General features: G+C 42.9%; 2 protein-coding genes across 2 annotated transcripts in view; both read right to left on the bottom strand.

Annotated features, from left to right (window-relative positions):
• Positions 1 to 317: 317 nt before the first annotated feature.
• ampd2b (adenosine monophosphate deaminase 2b) lies at positions 318 to 15,566 on the bottom strand. Its single transcript, XM_056302228.1, has 17 exons — positions 15,456 to 15,566; positions 15,212 to 15,342; positions 15,004 to 15,072; positions 14,780 to 14,882; positions 13,845 to 14,034; positions 12,731 to 12,872; positions 12,160 to 12,249; positions 6,687 to 6,816; positions 6,141 to 6,335; positions 5,864 to 5,995; positions 5,564 to 5,727; positions 5,295 to 5,421; positions 5,020 to 5,183; positions 4,597 to 4,717; positions 3,753 to 3,926; positions 3,234 to 3,344; positions 318 to 533 (listed from the first exon to the last, which is right to left on the bottom strand). The coding sequence occupies exons 1-17, from the start codon at positions 15,483 to 15,485 to the stop codon at positions 318 to 320; spliced, it is 2,289 nt and encodes a 762-aa protein (XP_056158203.1). The 5' UTR covers positions 15,486 to 15,566.
• Positions 15,559 to 18,631, bottom strand: part of gnai3 (guanine nucleotide binding protein (G protein), alpha inhibiting activity polypeptide 3) — a 45,204-nt gene continuing 42,131 nt past the window's right edge. Inside the window, exon 10 of the mRNA XM_056302230.1 lies at positions 15,559 to 15,580. The gene's annotated coding sequence lies outside the window, so the exon portion shown is untranslated. The remainder of the gene's footprint in view (positions 15,581 to 18,631) is intronic.

Here is an 18,631-nt window from a genome sequence, read left to right as displayed (position 1 = left end):
AAATAAATAGATTAGGGGACAGAGCAAAACTCACAATGACCATTTTAACAGTAACAAACAAAACAAAATGAGGGCAAACACTTTGGGTTGAGCATCAGAATCAGGTCTTAGGTCCTTTGCCTCATTACACCACACTTGATACTTTCACAGTCTTTTCACAATACAATCTCTTTCAAAGCACTTTTTTTTATATATATATATATATATATATATATATATATATATATATATATATATATATATATATATAATCCTTAAATTCTAGTGGAAAGATAGGGGATATCATACAAATTTTGCCCTTGTTGAGCAGCACGTGTTCATTTCTCCACGCGTATGGCTCCCATACACAGACTCCCTTCTTCCTCGATGGTCTCCAGCTCATCCGTGCGAATGGCTTGTGTGATTAAATTCAGCTCCTCGCACATAGTCTCATACCGGTAAGCCACACGGATGTCAGGGACATTGGTGCGCCTGATGTCATTGCTCTCCTGGCCTTCCTTGATGTAATTTGGGCCTAGCCAATAGCTCTTTACCTGATCAAGAGGAAACATCAAACAGGAAAAATAAACTCCTAATCATCTAGATAAATAATCATCATCATCGCCATCATCATTATTATTACATTTATATAGCACTTTTCTAGACACCCAAAGTGGTTCACATTGAAGGGGGCAACTCACTTCAACCACCACCAATGTGTAGCACCCATGTGGGTGATGCGCGGCAGCCATTTTGCACCAGAACACTCACCACACATTAGCTTGAGGTTTGAGAGGGAGGAATCATTGAGCCAATTACATGGGGGGGGGGGCGATTAGGTGGCCAGACGGAGAGCCAGGTTGGGAATTTTGCCAGGACACCAGGGAGCCCCCTACTCTTTGCAATAAGCGCCATGGGATCTTTAATCACCACAGGGACCACAACGAGTCAGGACCTCAGTTTAATGTCTCATGCAAAGGACGGCATCTCCTACAGCAGGCGTTTTCAAAGTGTAAGACAGTGAGCCTCCCTTCAGAGAACATCAGGTCATCTGGGCCTCCCCATTTTAATAAAAACATAATAATAATAATAATAATAATAACAATAATGAGGGGAAGATGATTACAAAGACAATGAAGAACATGATGATAAAGAAAAGAAGAAGAAATGATGGTGAAGAAGATGAAGAGAATGATGATGAAGAAAAAGAGGATGATGGAAAAAATAGAAGAATCCACTCTCTTAAAATAAAGGGTTGTGACCATAAAGGGTTTGGAAATGTTTAGTTTGAACACTCAATCCTAGTACAATCTCCCACAATCAAAAACAAAATCAACAAAAGTGGTTAAGAATTAGTTTATAGGTCAATGCCTATTTGTGCATGTTTCTTAAGTTAAAAAAAAGAAAAGAAATTGAACACATACACTACCGTTCAAAAGTTTGGGATCACCCAAACAATTTCGTGTTTTCCATGAAAAGTCACACTTATTCACCACCATATGTTGTGAAATGAATAGAAAATAGAGTCAAGACATTGACAAGGTTAGAAATAATGATTTTTATTTGAAATAAGATTTTTTTTACATCAAACTTTGCTTTCGTTAAAGAATCCTCCATTTGCAGCAATTACAGCATTGCAGACCTTTGGCATTCTAGCTGTTAATTTGTTGAGGTAATCTGGAGAAATTGCACCCCACGCTTCCAGAAGCAGCTCCCACAAGTTGGATTGGTTGGATGGGCACTTCTTTGAGCAGATTGAGTTTCTGGAGCATCACATTTGTGGGGTCAATTAAACGCTCAAAATGGCCAGAAAAAGAGAACTTTCATCTGAAACTCGACAGTCTATTCTTGTTCTTAGAAATGAAGGCTATTCCATGCGAGAAATTGCTAAGAAATTGAAGATTTCCTACACCGGTGTGTACTACTCCCTTCAGAGGACAGCACAAACAGGCTCTAACAGGTACTATTTAATGAAGATGCCAGTTGGGGACCTGTGAGGCGTCTGTTTCTCAAACTAGAGACTCTAATGTACTTATCTTCTTGCTCAGTTGTGCAACGCGGCCTCCCACTTCTTTTTCTACTCTGGTTAGAGCCTGTTTGTGCTGTCCTCTGAAGGGAGTAGTACACACCGGTGTAGGAAATCTTCAATTTCTTAGCAATTTCTCGCATGGAATAGCCTTCATTTCTAAGAACAAGAATAGACTGTCGAGTTTCAGATGAAAGTTCTCTTTTTCTGGCCATTTTGAGCGTTTAATTGACCCCACAAATGTGATGCTCCAGAAACTCAATCTGCTCAAAGAAGTGCCCATCCAACCAATCCAACTTGTGGGAGCTGCTTCTGGAAGCGTGGGGTGCAATTTCTCCAGATTACCTCAACAAATTAACAGCTAGAATGCCAAAGGTCTGCAATGCTGTAATTGCTGCAAATGGAGGATTCTTTGACGAAAGCAAAGTTTGATGTAAAAAAAATCTTATTTCAAATACAAATCATTATTTCTAACCTTGTCAATGTCTTGACTCTATTTTCTATTCATTTCACAACATATGGTGGTGAATAAGTGTGACTTTTCATGGAAAACACAAAATTGTTTGGGTGATCCCAAACTTTTGAACGGTAGTGTATCTGTCACCTTTTAACAAAACAGAACGGAGAATATGAAAATGTACACAACGCATTGGTACACAATGCTGACCTGTTAAGTAAAGTTTGAAAAGCTCTCTGGGGAAAAATACAGGATGGTCCCTCTTTTCAGCCCTACAATGCATAGCCTACATAGCCTTCTCTACCTTAATGGGAGCAGAGTCTGCGTCCAAGAAAATCCCAACTTTAAATACACATCGCCATACTACCTGCAGGGTTCAGACATTTTCTTGTATTGCCCTACTCTCCCCCCGCTGCGCCTCCCTGAAACTCTTTGGCACCTCCCAGTGGAAGCGGGCCTCACACTTTGAAAACCACTCTCTTACAGCACAGTGTCCGCATCGCTGCACTGGGGCATTGGGATTTGATTTTTTTTTTTTTTTTAGGACCAGAGGGAAAACTCCCCCCTACTGGCCCACCAACACCACTTTCGGCAGCAACTCAGTTTTCCTGGGAAGTCTCCCATCCAAGTACTAGCCAAGCCCATACCTTCTTAGTTTGCATCATTTGGCAGAGCCAGGGTACATTTTGGTATCCAACATGATGAGAAGACAACATCGGCAGTTGTGTTGTGTAATACGAGTCATATTATATAATGTAAGGTAAGGAATACCTGATGAGAAAATCCACTCATCAGTACACTGTTCCTGGCCAGCTCACACATGTCACAAGAGCTCAGCTTCCACACCTGGGCGGCGATGCTGTACTCCTCCATCAAGGGCTCCTGGAAGGAGACATTAACATGAAAGAAAGTTGAGCAACTCATGTGGGTGAAGATGTACACCTGTCTACCATTAACTCCACTGTGTGTGTATATTTCGGCAGACAAGGTGAGAAGTCTTTGCATATTGGGACAGATTTTCAGAATTAAATCAAAATGGAATGAACTGTTGCGTTTTGGGAATGCTGATTGTTGAACTACTGCTATTCTGAGAAGTGAAAACGACAGCATGGCGGGCTTTCTTTTTAATGTTGGAACCACACAACAGTGTATTTCTCAGGGTGTGGCGCAAATAGAGCCTGGATCTTGTCACGGAAAATGTTTTCTGCTCAGGAAAATGAAACGGGGTGGTGCAAATAGAGAGTCTGGACCTTGTCATCTGAACTGGGGAACAACAATGGATGAACCAACCTTGGTGAAGTGGAACTGCAGGGGGTCATCTGTGGACAGAGACACCATGAGGCCCCTGGACAGATACTCTGGGAGGGGGTTACGGTGGTAACTGAGAAACAGGCTGTTGTTACTGAGCGGGGACATGGCGATACCAATCTGAGCCAGGTAGTACAGATACTGAAGTACGGGAGCCTGGATATGAAGGGGAAGATGTCCCATTAGCAATCAAACAGTCAGTCAATCAATCAAACTCTATTCATACAACACATTATCTGCATTTAAAGTACAATGCAATGCAGGGGAAAGATGATATGAGTAAACAGCTCCCATTCATCTCATTACTGGATAACAGGAAAGAGAAGAAATCTAATGATAAAAACTGAAAATGTAAACCTTGACGAAACAGGATAAAGAAGATGTAAGAGTTAGTAAAAAGAGAGCGAGGGAATTACAAAACAATAATGAAATACAATGACAAGGATCAAATCTGAAATATAGTCAATTAATACAAATTATGGCTCGGGAGGTAGAGCGGGTCATCTAGTAATGAGAAGGTCACTGGTTCAATCCCTGGCTCCTCCAAGAGAGCGTGTCGAAGTGTCCTTGAGCAAGGCAATGAACCCCTAACTGCTCCTGATGAGCAAGTTGGTGTCTTGTATGGCAGCCTCCACCATCAGTGTATGAATGAGTGTGTGCTTTGATTCGTCGGTAGACTAGAAAAGCGCTCTCTTTTTTACAACTAAAAAGTTGAGCTCAGGCCCTGTATTGCTTCAATACTTTATCTCTTCACAGAGTCATAGAGGGACAACGTTTTCCTTTGAATGACACATGAGCTGAAGCTGTTGTGACAAAGATGCCGTACCTTCCTGAGGAGCAAGCCATGGGAGATATTTTCTGACAACATAAAGCCTGACACCAGGTGATGGATTGGACCCGCCTCACCGCAATGTGGCCGCAGCACGAGTGTGTGGAACCCCCGCTGCCTGAGATCACCAGTGACACAGATAAGAGAGGGGAAAGAAAGTGATTTTGAAGAACTTTGACAGAAATGAACCCCCTTCCTGTTTTAATTAAGTTACTTATATATTTGATCATCGTTTGGTAAGAGTGGATGATCTTTTATGGATAAGGGTACATTTTGAAAAGAGACCACAAAGACAGCCTCCCATTCACTGTCAATGGAGCAGTTCTGGTTGTGTTATGACTTCACAGATAATTTATTTATATGGCTAAAAATCAGAGGTTTCAAAGTTCATGGGGGAGGGGGACTGTGATGGTTACATACCTGCGCAGGTGATTCAGCACAGTCATGTTAGCATACATATAGTAGAGGTAGTAGGAGTAGGGCGGATTGTTCTCTTCTGTCCAGTTGACAGGCAGAGGACTGTCCAGGTTAAAAATATGGTGTTCTGGCTTCGACTCGTCATCCACGCTATCAAAGCCCACAACCTGGAAGTAGGACCAATGAGAACCACATACAACATTCATAATTAAAGGATTTGTACAACAAACGGTCATCTATGATAGCGCACAGCTCTGCCAGCACAACAGAGTCCCTACATGCTGAAGGAAGAGGTGCAGCTCGGGGTGACTGCCTGGGTTGACTGTAACCTCAAACAGAGGCATGAAGATATTCTCCAGCATCTCCTGAAAGTTGGACAGCTGCTTCTTGGTGTGGTAGACGTCGCTTTAAAGAAAGAGGGGGGGGGGTGAAAAACACAAATTTGCCATTGAGAGATGCACAGCTGTCCAGCAAATTTTATTTTATCACACATAAACTAGATATGTGAGGATTTACGGGTGAGTTTTTTTAATGGAGGTCAACTCACAAGAGTCGGGGCACTTGCACAAGCCAGCGCACGTTGTCTGAGTAGACCTGATGTTTGACAGCCCACTTGGCCAGTTTGGTCCACTCATCTCTGCAGCGACCGTAGATAGATAACCGCAGCTCTACATTCTGGTACTTACTCTCCTCCAAGTCAGCCATCACCTCCTGTAAACGGCAATGAAAGACAGAGTCAGCAGAGGGTGCAACTATCTATCTCACAAACTCTCCATTATTAAGACACCAATGGCAATGCAAGAAGTGCAAGCCAGTGCCTCTAATTGATGATGCATTCTGCAAGCACCTTGATAATGTGACCAAAGTATTTTCCCTCAACATAGTTGTCGGTTTTGATGAATATCTCTCTCAGGATTGACTCGCCGATGGGGTTGTATTTTGCATTGAACTTGTCAAAGCGATGGAAAGTGTTGCGGTCCTGCGAGGAAAAACATTTGAGATTGTTTTTGTTACATGAGTCTATCAGTCTTCCATTTACTGCGGTTGTTATGCCAAATCATTATATATAATTATGCGTTGCAGCAGTTGCTGTATGTTTTGATTTGCATTTTAGCATTACTCACTGCATGCATATCCAGCGTGTCCACACTCAGGTCAAACGCCGTGAGGTTCATGGTCTCAAACACCTCCATAAGTGTCTGACCCTTTCCTCTCTCCACGTGAACAATCTCTGCGGGATATTTCTTCATGGCCCTTTTGATAAAACGCAGCAGGTGCTTCTGATTCATACAAGACGAGGCGTGGATGTGTGTGTCGACCTGCAAAATAGTAACATCTCTGTTTGAGTGGCACTTTTCCTTGACAAAAGTTTACAACATGTTTCACAATCACAAACAAAACAGACTCAAACACTGCCGCACTAGGATTGGGCAGAAGCAAAACTAAAAGACATAGATGGCTGAGAGGGGTGGGAATGGGAATATGGACTCGGGTATGTTTCACACACATACATGCAAAGAGTGTGTGTGTGTGTGTGTGTGTGTGAGCTGACTGGATGGACAGGATAAGAACCCTCATCAGAACAAGGGGCAAAAGAAACAAGTTTACAGTGACCTACAAAAGACAAATTCATTCTAGACAAGTTAAGGCAATGCAGTCAGAGAACTCACCTTACGGATGTTATAGAAGTCTCGATGGGGGACTTTTTTCTGTGCTGCCAGCTCCTTCATCTCGTTGAGCAGGATGTGCATCTGGAACTTGGAGCTGAGGTACTGCAGACGACGGTAGCAGAAGGACTTTCTGTTGAAATGGGGAAGAAAAACAAATACCGGTTTAATCTGAGGGGAATAAAAAAAATCCTTAGTTTATGCAAATTCTAAAATATATGACAAGCCTATGTGCCAGAGAGGAACCGTCAGGAGAGCCCTCAGAGAGGGCCTAAGATATTCTAAAAAACAATGTTTAAAAAGTCATCAGTTCTAATTTTATTTTATCAATTCACAATTTGACAATCAACATCCAAACAAAATTTGTTTCTGAGGAAATAAACTCTTCAAATCTGCCTGTTCAGTTTGTGTTGAAATTTGAAGGGTTAAATGAAAGAAGCCCTTTGTCTTGCTTTCCGAATTTTGCTGCCTCTGCAGTTGCTGGGAAGAAAATGCTATGCTGTCGGCTGTGTAATTGATAGTCCAGCTGTAATTCTACAGAGGTTTTTATTATTATTATTATTATTTTACAATGGCTTTGACATTTTTTATTAAAGGTAGAAAACATGAAGCATGTATTTAAAATGCAATAGGCTTTTGAAACTTGCCATACCAAACAGTAGAAAAATAATCAAGACATTTCACAAATCATCTGTATGCGCTTAGCATTGCCCTTTTCTCAGATAGTTTAGTGTTAAACTCCTACATTCACCTGTATCAAATCATGGAGGTAATTATTTAACAAACTACAGCACATACAAACTGTCTACTAAATACTGTTCTACTTGTCTGTCCTTTTTTAAATGAATGGACACAGGACAATGACCTGTAATTAATCTCATGAATTAAATTAAAAATCACATGAATCCTCTTCATCTTGTATCTTTCAATTTGTCAACAAAGAGGGATAAAACTCATCTCAGAACAGAATCTCAGAACCTTCACTCTTCTTCTTCTTTTGGCTTGTTCCCTGTTTCCCAGGGGTCGCCACAGCGGATTTGATAGTTTCCATCGGTACCCTGTGAGGGCATAGCACTGATGGCGGTCATCGTTAACCCGGGCCTTGACCAATCCAGTATGGTCTTGAGAATCCACATAATAATTTGGCAAAATTTTACGTTGAATGCCCTTCCTGACACAACCACTAACCTTATGGACGGGGGCATAGGTAAAGCGTTGGATGCCATCCCAGTATTCACGGACTTGCACCCATGCCTGTCGCCATAAAGGCACCAACAGATGCAGACACGTAGAGAACCTTTCCAAGACATCAGATAACATCAATCGGAGCCCAGATCAAATCAAATTCCTTATTTTTTTCCTCCGATGTGGATTCTTCGACTCCTCCAGCTCTCTCCATCAGGTGGGACTCTGCTGTTGTCTCTGACAGCATGTCCAATTTTCCGTTTCAAAAGGTTATTTTCCTCCTCCAACTGCAAATTCCTCTTCTTCCACCTCTACACTTCCTTACTTGACACATTCCCCCCATTTTCTGATATCTACGTTCCATCTTCAAACTTCAGGCTCTGACCCCCAATGTTCATCACAGGAGCTCCATGTTCAAGGCCCAATTCTATTTCCCTTGTTGAACGATCCACTGTGTGACGATTGGACAGAGAAGCAGATTCTCGAGGAGGTGTCTTTTTCAGACTAAAGTTGTTTCCAAAAAGTGGCATCTTTGACAGAGTATTTTTAAATGGCTGATGTTAAAATTTAACTGATGGTTGCCTCTCTGGTCGTAATTCTACAGAGGTCCGAGCAATAGTAATTCAGTGAGGGAGTAATTTCAAATGAAAGTAAAATTGACCAATCATATCTTCCCTCTAAATGGTTGGGCTGTTGCCGCTAACTTTATGACAAGTTCCACCCACTGCGGGGGGGGGGGGGGGCACGAATCACAAGATAGTGGGGAAAAACCCACCAATTTAACCTGTTGGTGGACATCATTGCACAAATTATTACCCACGTCGTTTTCAAGATTAATTTTCAATCAAAAGTTGGACATAATCGGCAATGGAAGACCTACACAAAAGATACTTTTTTTCTTCTTTTTTTTTTTTTAATATAACTGGCCGCCGTGCCAACTGATTTTATTCTGGTCACCACCGCCACTGTTTTGTATGGGGAAACGGTCATTATGCAGAATTACCAGTCAATCTGTAAATTTACCAACTCAGCGATCATTATGTACATTTACCGTCCTGTTATCCTCTTTCAATGTTGTATTCTGTAAATTGTGTAAACGCAATATCAATTGTACGTATGTCCGTTTTGGGGGACAGATCACTCCTCTGTTGTCTCCATAAGGTTTCTTCCTATTTGTTCTTTTTTTTCATTAAAGGTTTTTTTTTTTTAGGGAGTTGTTCCTTATCCGACGCGAGGGTCTAAGGGCAGGATGTTGTGTTGCTGTAAAGTCCCTTGAGGCAAATTTGTAATTTGTGATATTGGGCTAATTGACTTGACCTGACTTGACCGCGCCCTGAACCCCAGTAAGTGGCCCACGGGCCACGTCCGTCCCGCGAGAGCCAAATGTCAGGCCCGTGCCGATCCATTGGCACTAACACACCTGTCATATCGTATGAAATAAAGTGTGTGCTGCTCTACTTTATTTTGACCTCACCCCACACCGTACACCTGACCTATGCTGTAGAGTGCGCGTGGATGTAAAATGTACTCCACGCTCTCTACGGTCCTTGACTAGACAGAGCAAATCACCAGCTAAGTCACAGATAATCAATAACTGTCCTAAACCAAGAACATGGCCTGCGCAAAAAAGCGCAAAGTCGACCAGGAAAACTGTCAGTTCAAATCTGACTGGACTGATCAGTTTTGTTTTATTTTACCAGACCACACCAATGCCAAACCGACATGCTTGATATGCATGCAGACTGTAGCTATCTGCAAAGCAGATAATCTCAAGTGGCACTTCAACACTATGCATGATGCCAGTTTTAATGCCAACTATATCCTACAAAAGCAAATATGATAACGTCATAGAAGCACTCCGTTTCTACCATCTGTAAATCAACATCGGCGCATGTTTCATGGCCTTGCTAAAAGAAGGAGCCATTTGCTGATGCTAAGTTGATTAAAATGTGTGCGGTTGATATGGTTGGCAAAGTTTTAAGTCATGATGAGAAAAGCAAGAAAACGGTTGTGGAGCTATTAAAGCAGGTGCCATTGTTGGCTAACATGGCAACAAGAAGAGTAGAACTTTTAGTGGAGGAGTGTTTTTCCAATCTACTCACCGATTTGAAGAAAGCAGAAGCCATATCACTAGCCATAGACTTGTCCCGTGTCTGAACCGATATGGAATGGCTATCTGTGTTCACAAGATATTTTGATAGTAAGGTATTTAGATGGTCAGGAAGAGCCACTTTGTTTGCTTTCTCTGCCTGGGCGCACAACTGGTGAAATCATCTTCGATGAATTAACACAGCGCTTTGAGAAGAATGTCTTGGATGTGAGCAATTTTGTGTCTGTTGTCACCAATTGGGCTTCATCAATGGTGGGACAACACAAGGGCTTAGTAAGCAGGCTTGCCACTGTTAAACCAGCTCTCTTTGCATTTCATTGCATTATTCACATATTAGTGTTTTGCACTAAACTGTGTGGGGAAATGAAAGAGGCGATGGATGCTGTGACAAGACTGGTAAATTTCGTTCGCAAGAGTTCTAGTCTGCAACATCGCCTTTTCAGAGCATTGCTGGAGGAAATGTCAGCTGAACGCAAGGATCTTTTGCTGCATAATGATGTTCGCTGGCTGAGCAAAGGCCGAGTGTTGGAGAGGGTGTGTGACCTGCGCGATGAGGTTGTGTCATCCAGACTGCAGAACCAAAAATCCCAAGAATATCAGAGGTTTTTAAGTGACAATAAGGTGATGGCATATGTTATGTTTTGTGTAACATGTTATATTTAAATCACCTTAATCTGCAATTACAAGGCAAAGAACCACACTGTTGCAGACATGTATGAGGCGGTTGAAGCTTTGCGGTCAAAGCTGAACCTTTTGGAGAGAGACATTCACAGGAGAAAGGTGCACTTTTCATGTCTGCTTAGAAGAACGAAATGCGGGAGGATCCAGAGATGAAGGATTTTGTGACGAGCCTGGCAGAAAACTTCAAGGAACAATTTGAAAGCTCCCCTAAACTCTCAGGTGACAGCCTCCTCTTCCTGAGACAGCCATTCTCCGTTTCAACTGACGGCCAGTTGACTGCGGAGGCCAAAAGGTTGGTACCTTCCATAGGTGAGCCACCTCTTCAGGTGGATGTCTTGGAGATGGGAACATCTGATTTGCTTAAAGCACAACACAAGGACGTTGGGATGAGTGACTTTTGGATCACCGTGGTTCCCAAGCTTGATTCAAAAGCATGAGAGCTATTGCAATGCTCCTACTCACAAGTTTTCCCTCCATATGTGAGTCATTGTTTTCTTCGATGAACTCAGTCAAGAACCAGGAAAGAAACAGACTCTCCAATGTACATCTTGGCCAGTGCCTCAGGATTGCCACAGCGGAAAACAGGCCCAGCATCAGAAGGATTGCCTCATCCCATCGCTCTCACTGATTGGTGAATAAACATCCATTTATTTTTTCCCATTTGTCCATGATTAAATGGTTGGTTTTGGACTTATTTTGTTTCAAGAGTGCTTTTTTTTCTTCTTGTGTGACCGCCAACACAGGCTTTGAGAATCCCAGACTTAAATTATACTATAACTACTACTACTACTACTACTACTAATGATAAAAATAATAATGATGATAATAATAATAACAACATCTGCACGTAAAACAACTTCTGCTAACGCAATGGGGGAAAAAATGAACGTTTTGGCCCTTGGCTTGGTATGCATGACATAATTTGTCCCTTGGGGAAAACTCATTGGGGAACCCTGTCATAGCATATATATATATATATATATATATATATATATGTCATATGGGGGGTTCCCAAGATACCATGATCACGGTTCACTGTCCATGGTTCTGAAGTGTCTGTCGCTAATGGTTGCTTGGCTGTGTGCGCTGTCATGATATGTAGGTTGACATGACATTTTGTTGGTTTTGTGTGGTGGTGGTGGGAGGCTGTCATGTGCTTTGCACCCTGGCCCATTGTCACCATATCCCGCTGAAGGGCACACACAGCTTGTGTGATGATGCAGGGAGGATTTGCATTTTGCTTTAGAAATCAGCTGTTTTTTTTTTTTTTAGATAACACTCTCTGTGCTGTTTGCTCATTGCTTTGCCTAGGCTGGACTAGCGTCTTAGTTTTTGTTTCAGAGCTGGAATTGTCATAGGTAACTTTAGCAGTACTATAGGAGAGGACACAGTAAGCTAGGGTAGTGTGCTTATTTTCCCGAAAATAAAAGGGGGCTCAGAGGATCTAGGTTTAACACGGTTCACTACTGTAATATGTTCAGAATCAAACATGACACTCACACTGGTCCATTGATGATGAGGGCCATCATGACGTTCATATCAGCAATGTACTCCTGCAGGTCTGGATATGGCAGATCCAGCTCTGTGCTCCTGATAGCAACACAGACACTTTAGCAAAAGACTTAAAAAAAAACTTCCTGGCATTCTGCCATCAAGGCCTTTTACAAAAAGCATGCATGTATCAAGTGGTTCATTGCAGTTACATTGGGTTGTAGTACGTTATCAGAATCAAAATTAGAAGCAATTTTGTTTGCCATTTTATTTTTACTGTATATGCATTTTGACTTGATGGGTTGCACAGAAGGGACATGTAGACATTACATAAGATTATGAAGGGCAGCATATACATGAAATAAGAGTTAGGAAATGCATGCATAGGGAAATTCATGATTCTATGTATATAGAATTAATGCAAAAGTAGTTGATAATGCCACTTAGGTCTATTTGTATAAGAGGTAAAGTGACAAGTTTACAATAAGGAACATAGGTGAAAATGGGTCTCTGTTGTTCAGTATGTCCACATCATGCAGCAGAATTATACATCAGGTTATATCAAGTGTATGTATCTCACTCATCCATTGTGTTTCTGGTAGTGTACACATGCACCACGCCGTTCACCATCTTGCAGCCATAACCCATGTCAGGGGGCTGGCTGGCAGGGTCCTGGTTCTCATAGGGGTGTGTTTCAGAAACAGGTGGGTGCACTGTGGCATCTGAAAGGAGACAGGATGTCATCCTGTGTTGTGGTGTGGAAACAAGGTGGAAGAGTGCATGCAACCAAACAGGTCCAATGTTCACAGTTTCGTTTTCACAGCCTGAAAGTTGTAACTGTTTGTTCAAAGCTGAGTGACAGGTGGGTTGTGAAATCCTAAATTTGTGACCCTGATATGTGTTATAGAGGGAATATAGATTATAGATTGAGATGGCTTGGACATGTGTGGAGGAGAGATGCTGGGTATATTGGGAGAAGGATGCTGAATATGGAGCTGCCAGGGAAAAGGAAAAGAGGAAGGCCAAAGAGGAGGTTTATGGATGTGGTGAGAGAGTACATGCAGGTGGCTGGTGGGAGAGAAGAAGATGCAGAGGACAGGAAGAGATGGAAACGGATGATCCGCTGTGGCGACCCCTAATGGGAGCAGCTGAAAGTAGTAGTAGTACATATGTATTGTAGAGGGGAACCTGTGCATGCCACAGGGAACAGGAATCATGCCAACAATAAGGTCAGAATCCTAATCTTTACATGAAGCTGGAAAATAATAACTGTAATTAATTATATGTTATGTATCATTTGTTGGAGATGGTTATATTTGTTGAATATATTAACTGATTATAATTACAATTATTTGTTGCTGGTATGCAGTATGTGGGTTCTTAATGTAGTCCTGTGATGTAAATCTGTAATCTATGTCTTCATTTGTCTCTGTATATTTGTGTGTGTGCATGTGTGCGTGTGTGTTTATGTGTGCTCGAAGATGTGTGTGTATTTTGTGTGAGAACAAATCCTTTGCATAATAAGAGTTTGAAACTGGTATTTGTTGATTATCCGAGGCTTAAACAATAGTTTTCTAGCATGTAGTCCATAGGGTCTTAGTGTAGTTCTGTGAAGTACATTCGTGCATACTTCATTTACAGCCTTGTGTTTGTTTTTGTCTTTATGCGTGGGTGTGTAGTGTCAGTGTATGTACCAGCAGTAACATTGGCCTCTGGGATCTCCTCCTCATAGATGCCCATATCCAGGGGTCTCTCACTCAGCTCCTGCAGGTATCGAGATGTAGTCTTGCAAAAGCTCTGCAATGACAGGCCTACGTACTTCTCTCTTATGAAGAGTGCCTTCACCACACACTTGGCAGCATCCAGCAGATCTGTGAAGGGAACCTAAAGGGAAGGACAACAGACAGATGATGGAAAGGTGAAAGGAAAAATAAAAATAAAAAAGAGAGGGTATCCGTTTTCTTAAGGGGGAGGCTTTATTTTTCACTCTTACGATTGAGGATCATTAGAAAATTAACTCAAAATGCTTCTGGAGGAAACACTGAGGAAGAGCGTGCATGCAGGGTGGAGTGGGTGGAGAAGAGTGTCAGGAGTGATTTGGGACAGAAGGGTACCAGCAAGAGTTAAAGGGAAGGTTTTCAAGATGGTTGCGAGACCAGCTATGTTATATGGTTTGGAGACAGTGGCACTGATGAAAAGACAGGAGGTGGAACTGGAGGTGGCAGAGTTGAAGATGCTAAGATTTTCACTGGGAGTGACGAAGAAGGATGGGATTAGGAACGAGTATATCAGAGTGATAGTTCAGATTGGAAGGTTTGAAGACAAAGCAAAAGAGGCAATATTAAGATGATTTGGACATGTGCAGAGGAGAGATGCTGGGTTTCTTGGGAGAAGGATGCTGAATATGAAGCTGCCAGGGAAGAGGGAAAGAGGAAGGCCAAAGAGGAGGTTTATGGGTGTGGTGAGGGAGGACATGCAGGTGGCTGGTGTGACAGAGGAAGATGTAGAGGACAGGAAGAGATGGAAATGGATGATCTGCTGTGGTGACCCCTAACGGGAGCAGCCAAAGGCAGTAGTAGTAGCTTTTGGAGGAAATACTACCCTTGGCATCAGTAATATTCTGACTTACCCCACATTTCTCCTCCCCAGAGATGGTGACCCGCTGGTACTCCTTCTCTGGGATCATTTCCCTTTCCTGCAGGTCAGGAGATTGGTTCTGCTCTTTCATGTATCTGATTGCAGACCAAAGAAATAACGTGACTTTTCCGTATGAGGGGATTAAAGATGTCAGCTGAGACAGAGAGAAGAGGAGAGTGCCCTTGGCTCTCTGCGGTGTTTTTCCACTTTACTTACTCGAGGTCTGTTGCGCTGTCGGTTTTCATGAACTCCTGTTTGGCTCGCAGGAGGATGTCTGGCTCAAACCTGAGGACAAAGGAGTGGAGTTTACTTTGGGAAGAAGCATCTGTGTTTGACTTTTAGGATCACCCTTGAGAACACAGTTTTGCAATCAAACGGTTGCTCGGGTCAGTGTGTCGCTTAACCCACGCCTGCCCATCCTTACTTGACATCCTGGCTGATCTGTCTCTCCAGGCGGTGCCGCCTCTCCTCCAGCTGTTCAATAGGGCTGTCCTCTGGGAATTCATAGGGGGCGCTGCGCATCTCACTTTCCGCCAGGCTGCGCGTAAACAGCTCCTACACATGGACACACACACACACACATTAAGAATAGCCATGAATTTAGTGGTAGCAGAGTGTCAGGGAAAACTTTTGATTTGTTGAGTCGATAAGAATAGAGGGGCGCTGACCTCGGCGATCTCCTTGTACTTTCCGTCCATGGATGTGCGAAGGTCAATGGATTGCTTTAAGGCCAAAGGGATCCCAGGAAGGGAATGCTGGGAAGTGAGGAGGTGGCGGGCACTGCGGAGATCAACTGGAGATAAAGGGAGCGAAAAAAGGGGAGGGGGGGGAAACGATGGAAGGATAAATAGAGAATATCAGTGGGGGTTGTGGGAGGGGTATGAGCCAAGGGGGAGGAGTGGAGACAGGTTCTCTTTTAGCTGTGTTTTCAGACTCCGTATTTGTACACGCATGCTGTGGTGAGGCAATTTTACAAAGTATGCCTTTAAATAACACAACCTTTTATAACTCCTAGCAAACAGTGTTGGCTAAGTAAAAGTTCAGGTTGGTTCGCTGCTGATATGGCCCATGAGCTGTGAGCTTATAGCTACCATCTTCTTGACAATACAAGCAAAAAGCTTCCTATTTCACTCAGCAGTCGAGGGAAGTGAGGATTCATGTGAAGAGTGGATTAGAAAGAAAAAAGTGAATCAGTAAAAGTAGCTTAATCAACCGTGACTCAATGAGTGTATTTTTTCCCCCTTCGGTAGCCCTCATCATGTCAGCTAATACCCACTCCACAGTGGCCAAAACCCAGACTACAGATGCTTGTTGTTCCTCTGTCAGTCCACCAGTCAGTTGGCCTTCACACAGCAGTGGAGGTCTGTGCTCAGCGACTGTGCCTCAAGGCACAATAGACCATTCAGGTGGAGAAGCCCATTAGCACATACACCGATTAATGCCCTCCATTGTTACTTCAACAAGACTCAAGCTCGATTCATTCCCAGTTCTCATGGAACGGTACCGGGGGGGGGGGGGGGTTGCAACTGAAAAAGGCTCAGGCCCAGCAGCAGCTGGGAGCAGATGCCAGAAACAGGATTGGAACTTGTTTAAAGTAACACGAATACAGAGAGTTTATGCACCATACAGAGAAAGTAGGGAGAGTGGGTGTCTTCACCTTTTTGTCCCCCCCTGGGGTATAGTATTTAGCCATCTCTGTGTGACCATATTAATTTTTCCCTCGAAACACCACACCTGCCTTTGAAATATTCATCATCTTGCTGAATATTTCATCTTCTGTGTGCTAGAATGTCTTTGGGCCTGCTGCCCAAAGACACACACACACACACACACACACACACACACACACACACACACACACACACACACACACACACACACACACACACACACACACGCACACATTTTTATACTCGCACAAAAAGTCCAGATAGTTCATACGGTACCTGCAGCATGATAACAAAACAGTATTATATAACAATTTGACTTTGCATCATCTAAATGTGTTCAGCCTGATTAAGAGTAAGATCTAACAGAGGGTGTCAGTGTTTCCTCTGTGGGGGACAGCAGAAGAGACCAAGGGAGCCCAATTAGTGTCTTAGCTTGGCCAATTAAGACTCGAGAGAAAGTTCTCATTAGCAGATATGAATAGCAATACGCCTGTGCTGAGTCAGACGGACACCTTTTAAGAGACAAGAGGTGATTTTATAATCAGTGGCCAGACTGCATCACACCACGTGCTTGTCACCTTCTGCCTAACACAGCCCAATCAACACCTCCTACTCAACAGGCAACAACTTTCACTGTTCGACAAGGGAGCACCATCACTGCATACAATACTGAATAACAACAATCACCTTATCATTAAATAATATTTCACAGAAAACTTTAGGATGAATGAATACTATCACAGCTGACATCTCATTTATCAAGTTTCCTGATGTTAGCAATTATTCAACATTTTGAGGCTGCGTACTTCAACACTTCTGTAAATCACTTTATCATTATAACAAAACCAGCAATCTGTAGTCTTAACTGAGAAGATCTGTTGTGAATAGAATAGAAGAGGATGCTTTTTTATGCAACAGAGAAACTTTGGCCTTAAATCCCAGCCACAAAGTTCAGCTGAGTCAAGATACCAGCACCTCTGCTAGTGATAGGAAGAAGAACGCCTGTGTATTGTAAATCATTGCCATCCAGTGGTCAGCTAGCATGTTATTACCACTGTCAGGGGGCGGCAGATCAATTTGTCATGACAGCAGTGGACATTGGTGCATAGGGCAGGATGCAACCCACGGCAAAGGCATCCAAGCTTGGCCAAGCCAAGCCAAGCCAAGTAAAGCCCACCGGGCCTAGAGCTAATCCCCTAATGGCTGCTATATTTGGGATGGTTGCATCTATGGTTACATAACCACCCCCCCCCCACACACACACACAGTTTGAAAACACACCACTAAGGAATTACAGTCAGGCATATTTCTCTCAAAACTATGCACAAGTTAGTTTGGCTGAAGGAATTATGGATCAGATGGGATCAGCAGGGGAGAGGTATGCCGTGTTAATGCAAGCCTATTGGATTCCAAACCATGTGGATGCCTCCAGCTTCTTACTGGCCCGCTCACTGGAACAAATCTCAACAAAAAAAAAACAAACTATTGAATTGTTATTGACTCTAACACCTAAAGCACAACTTGCAAACTCCACATTGTCAACAAACAAAAAACAAGCGCCCTTCCAAAGCTCATCTCTCTGTGACTGAGTCCTAAAAGGAGGTCAGATGCTATCATCTTGTTAAGTGAGTTCCACTGCATGCATATTTCATCAGCAATGGAGAGCGTGGCACATACTCAACCAAGTCTCACTCGATCCTTTTCAAACAAAATAGTGTGGTGTTCGTGGTCCTCAAGGTCATTACTAATGACAGAAGGAATGGAAAATCCCCCAAAACCCCCTAAGAGGTGAAAACCAGGAAGTCAGGGTCAAGAGACTTCCTGTGAAATTAACTCCATCCAAGCACTGGATCTTTTCTCTTCCTCCTTTTGATGAGTCTCGGAAAAAAATTGTTACGAGAGTGCTGCGTGTATCAGAGCTCAGACGCTGATCCGATGTCAGAGATTAGTTTACCCTAATACACTGCCTTGTGTGACAGTCTAATTCATTCATCTCACAGGGAGTAAAAAGTCTCTGTTCCTTCACCTATTGACCGAGCAAAGGGACACATAGCAGAGAATCAGTGCTAGCCACACAGCGGGCATGCAATATTGGCATATAGACGATTATGCCTAAAGAGACAAGAGTTTCCCCTCTTCTCCTTTCTTTGCTTTCTTTATCACTCTCTCATCCT

The sequence above is a fragment of the Lampris incognitus genome, chromosome 2 (assembly GCF_029633865.1).
Source record: "Lampris incognitus isolate fLamInc1 chromosome 2, fLamInc1.hap2, whole genome shotgun sequence".
NCBI classification, from domain to species: domain Eukaryota; kingdom Metazoa; phylum Chordata; class Actinopteri; order Lampriformes; family Lampridae; genus Lampris; species Lampris incognitus.
Note: the sequence above shows the minus strand (reverse complement) of the source record. Positions and strands in the feature narration are given on the sequence as shown.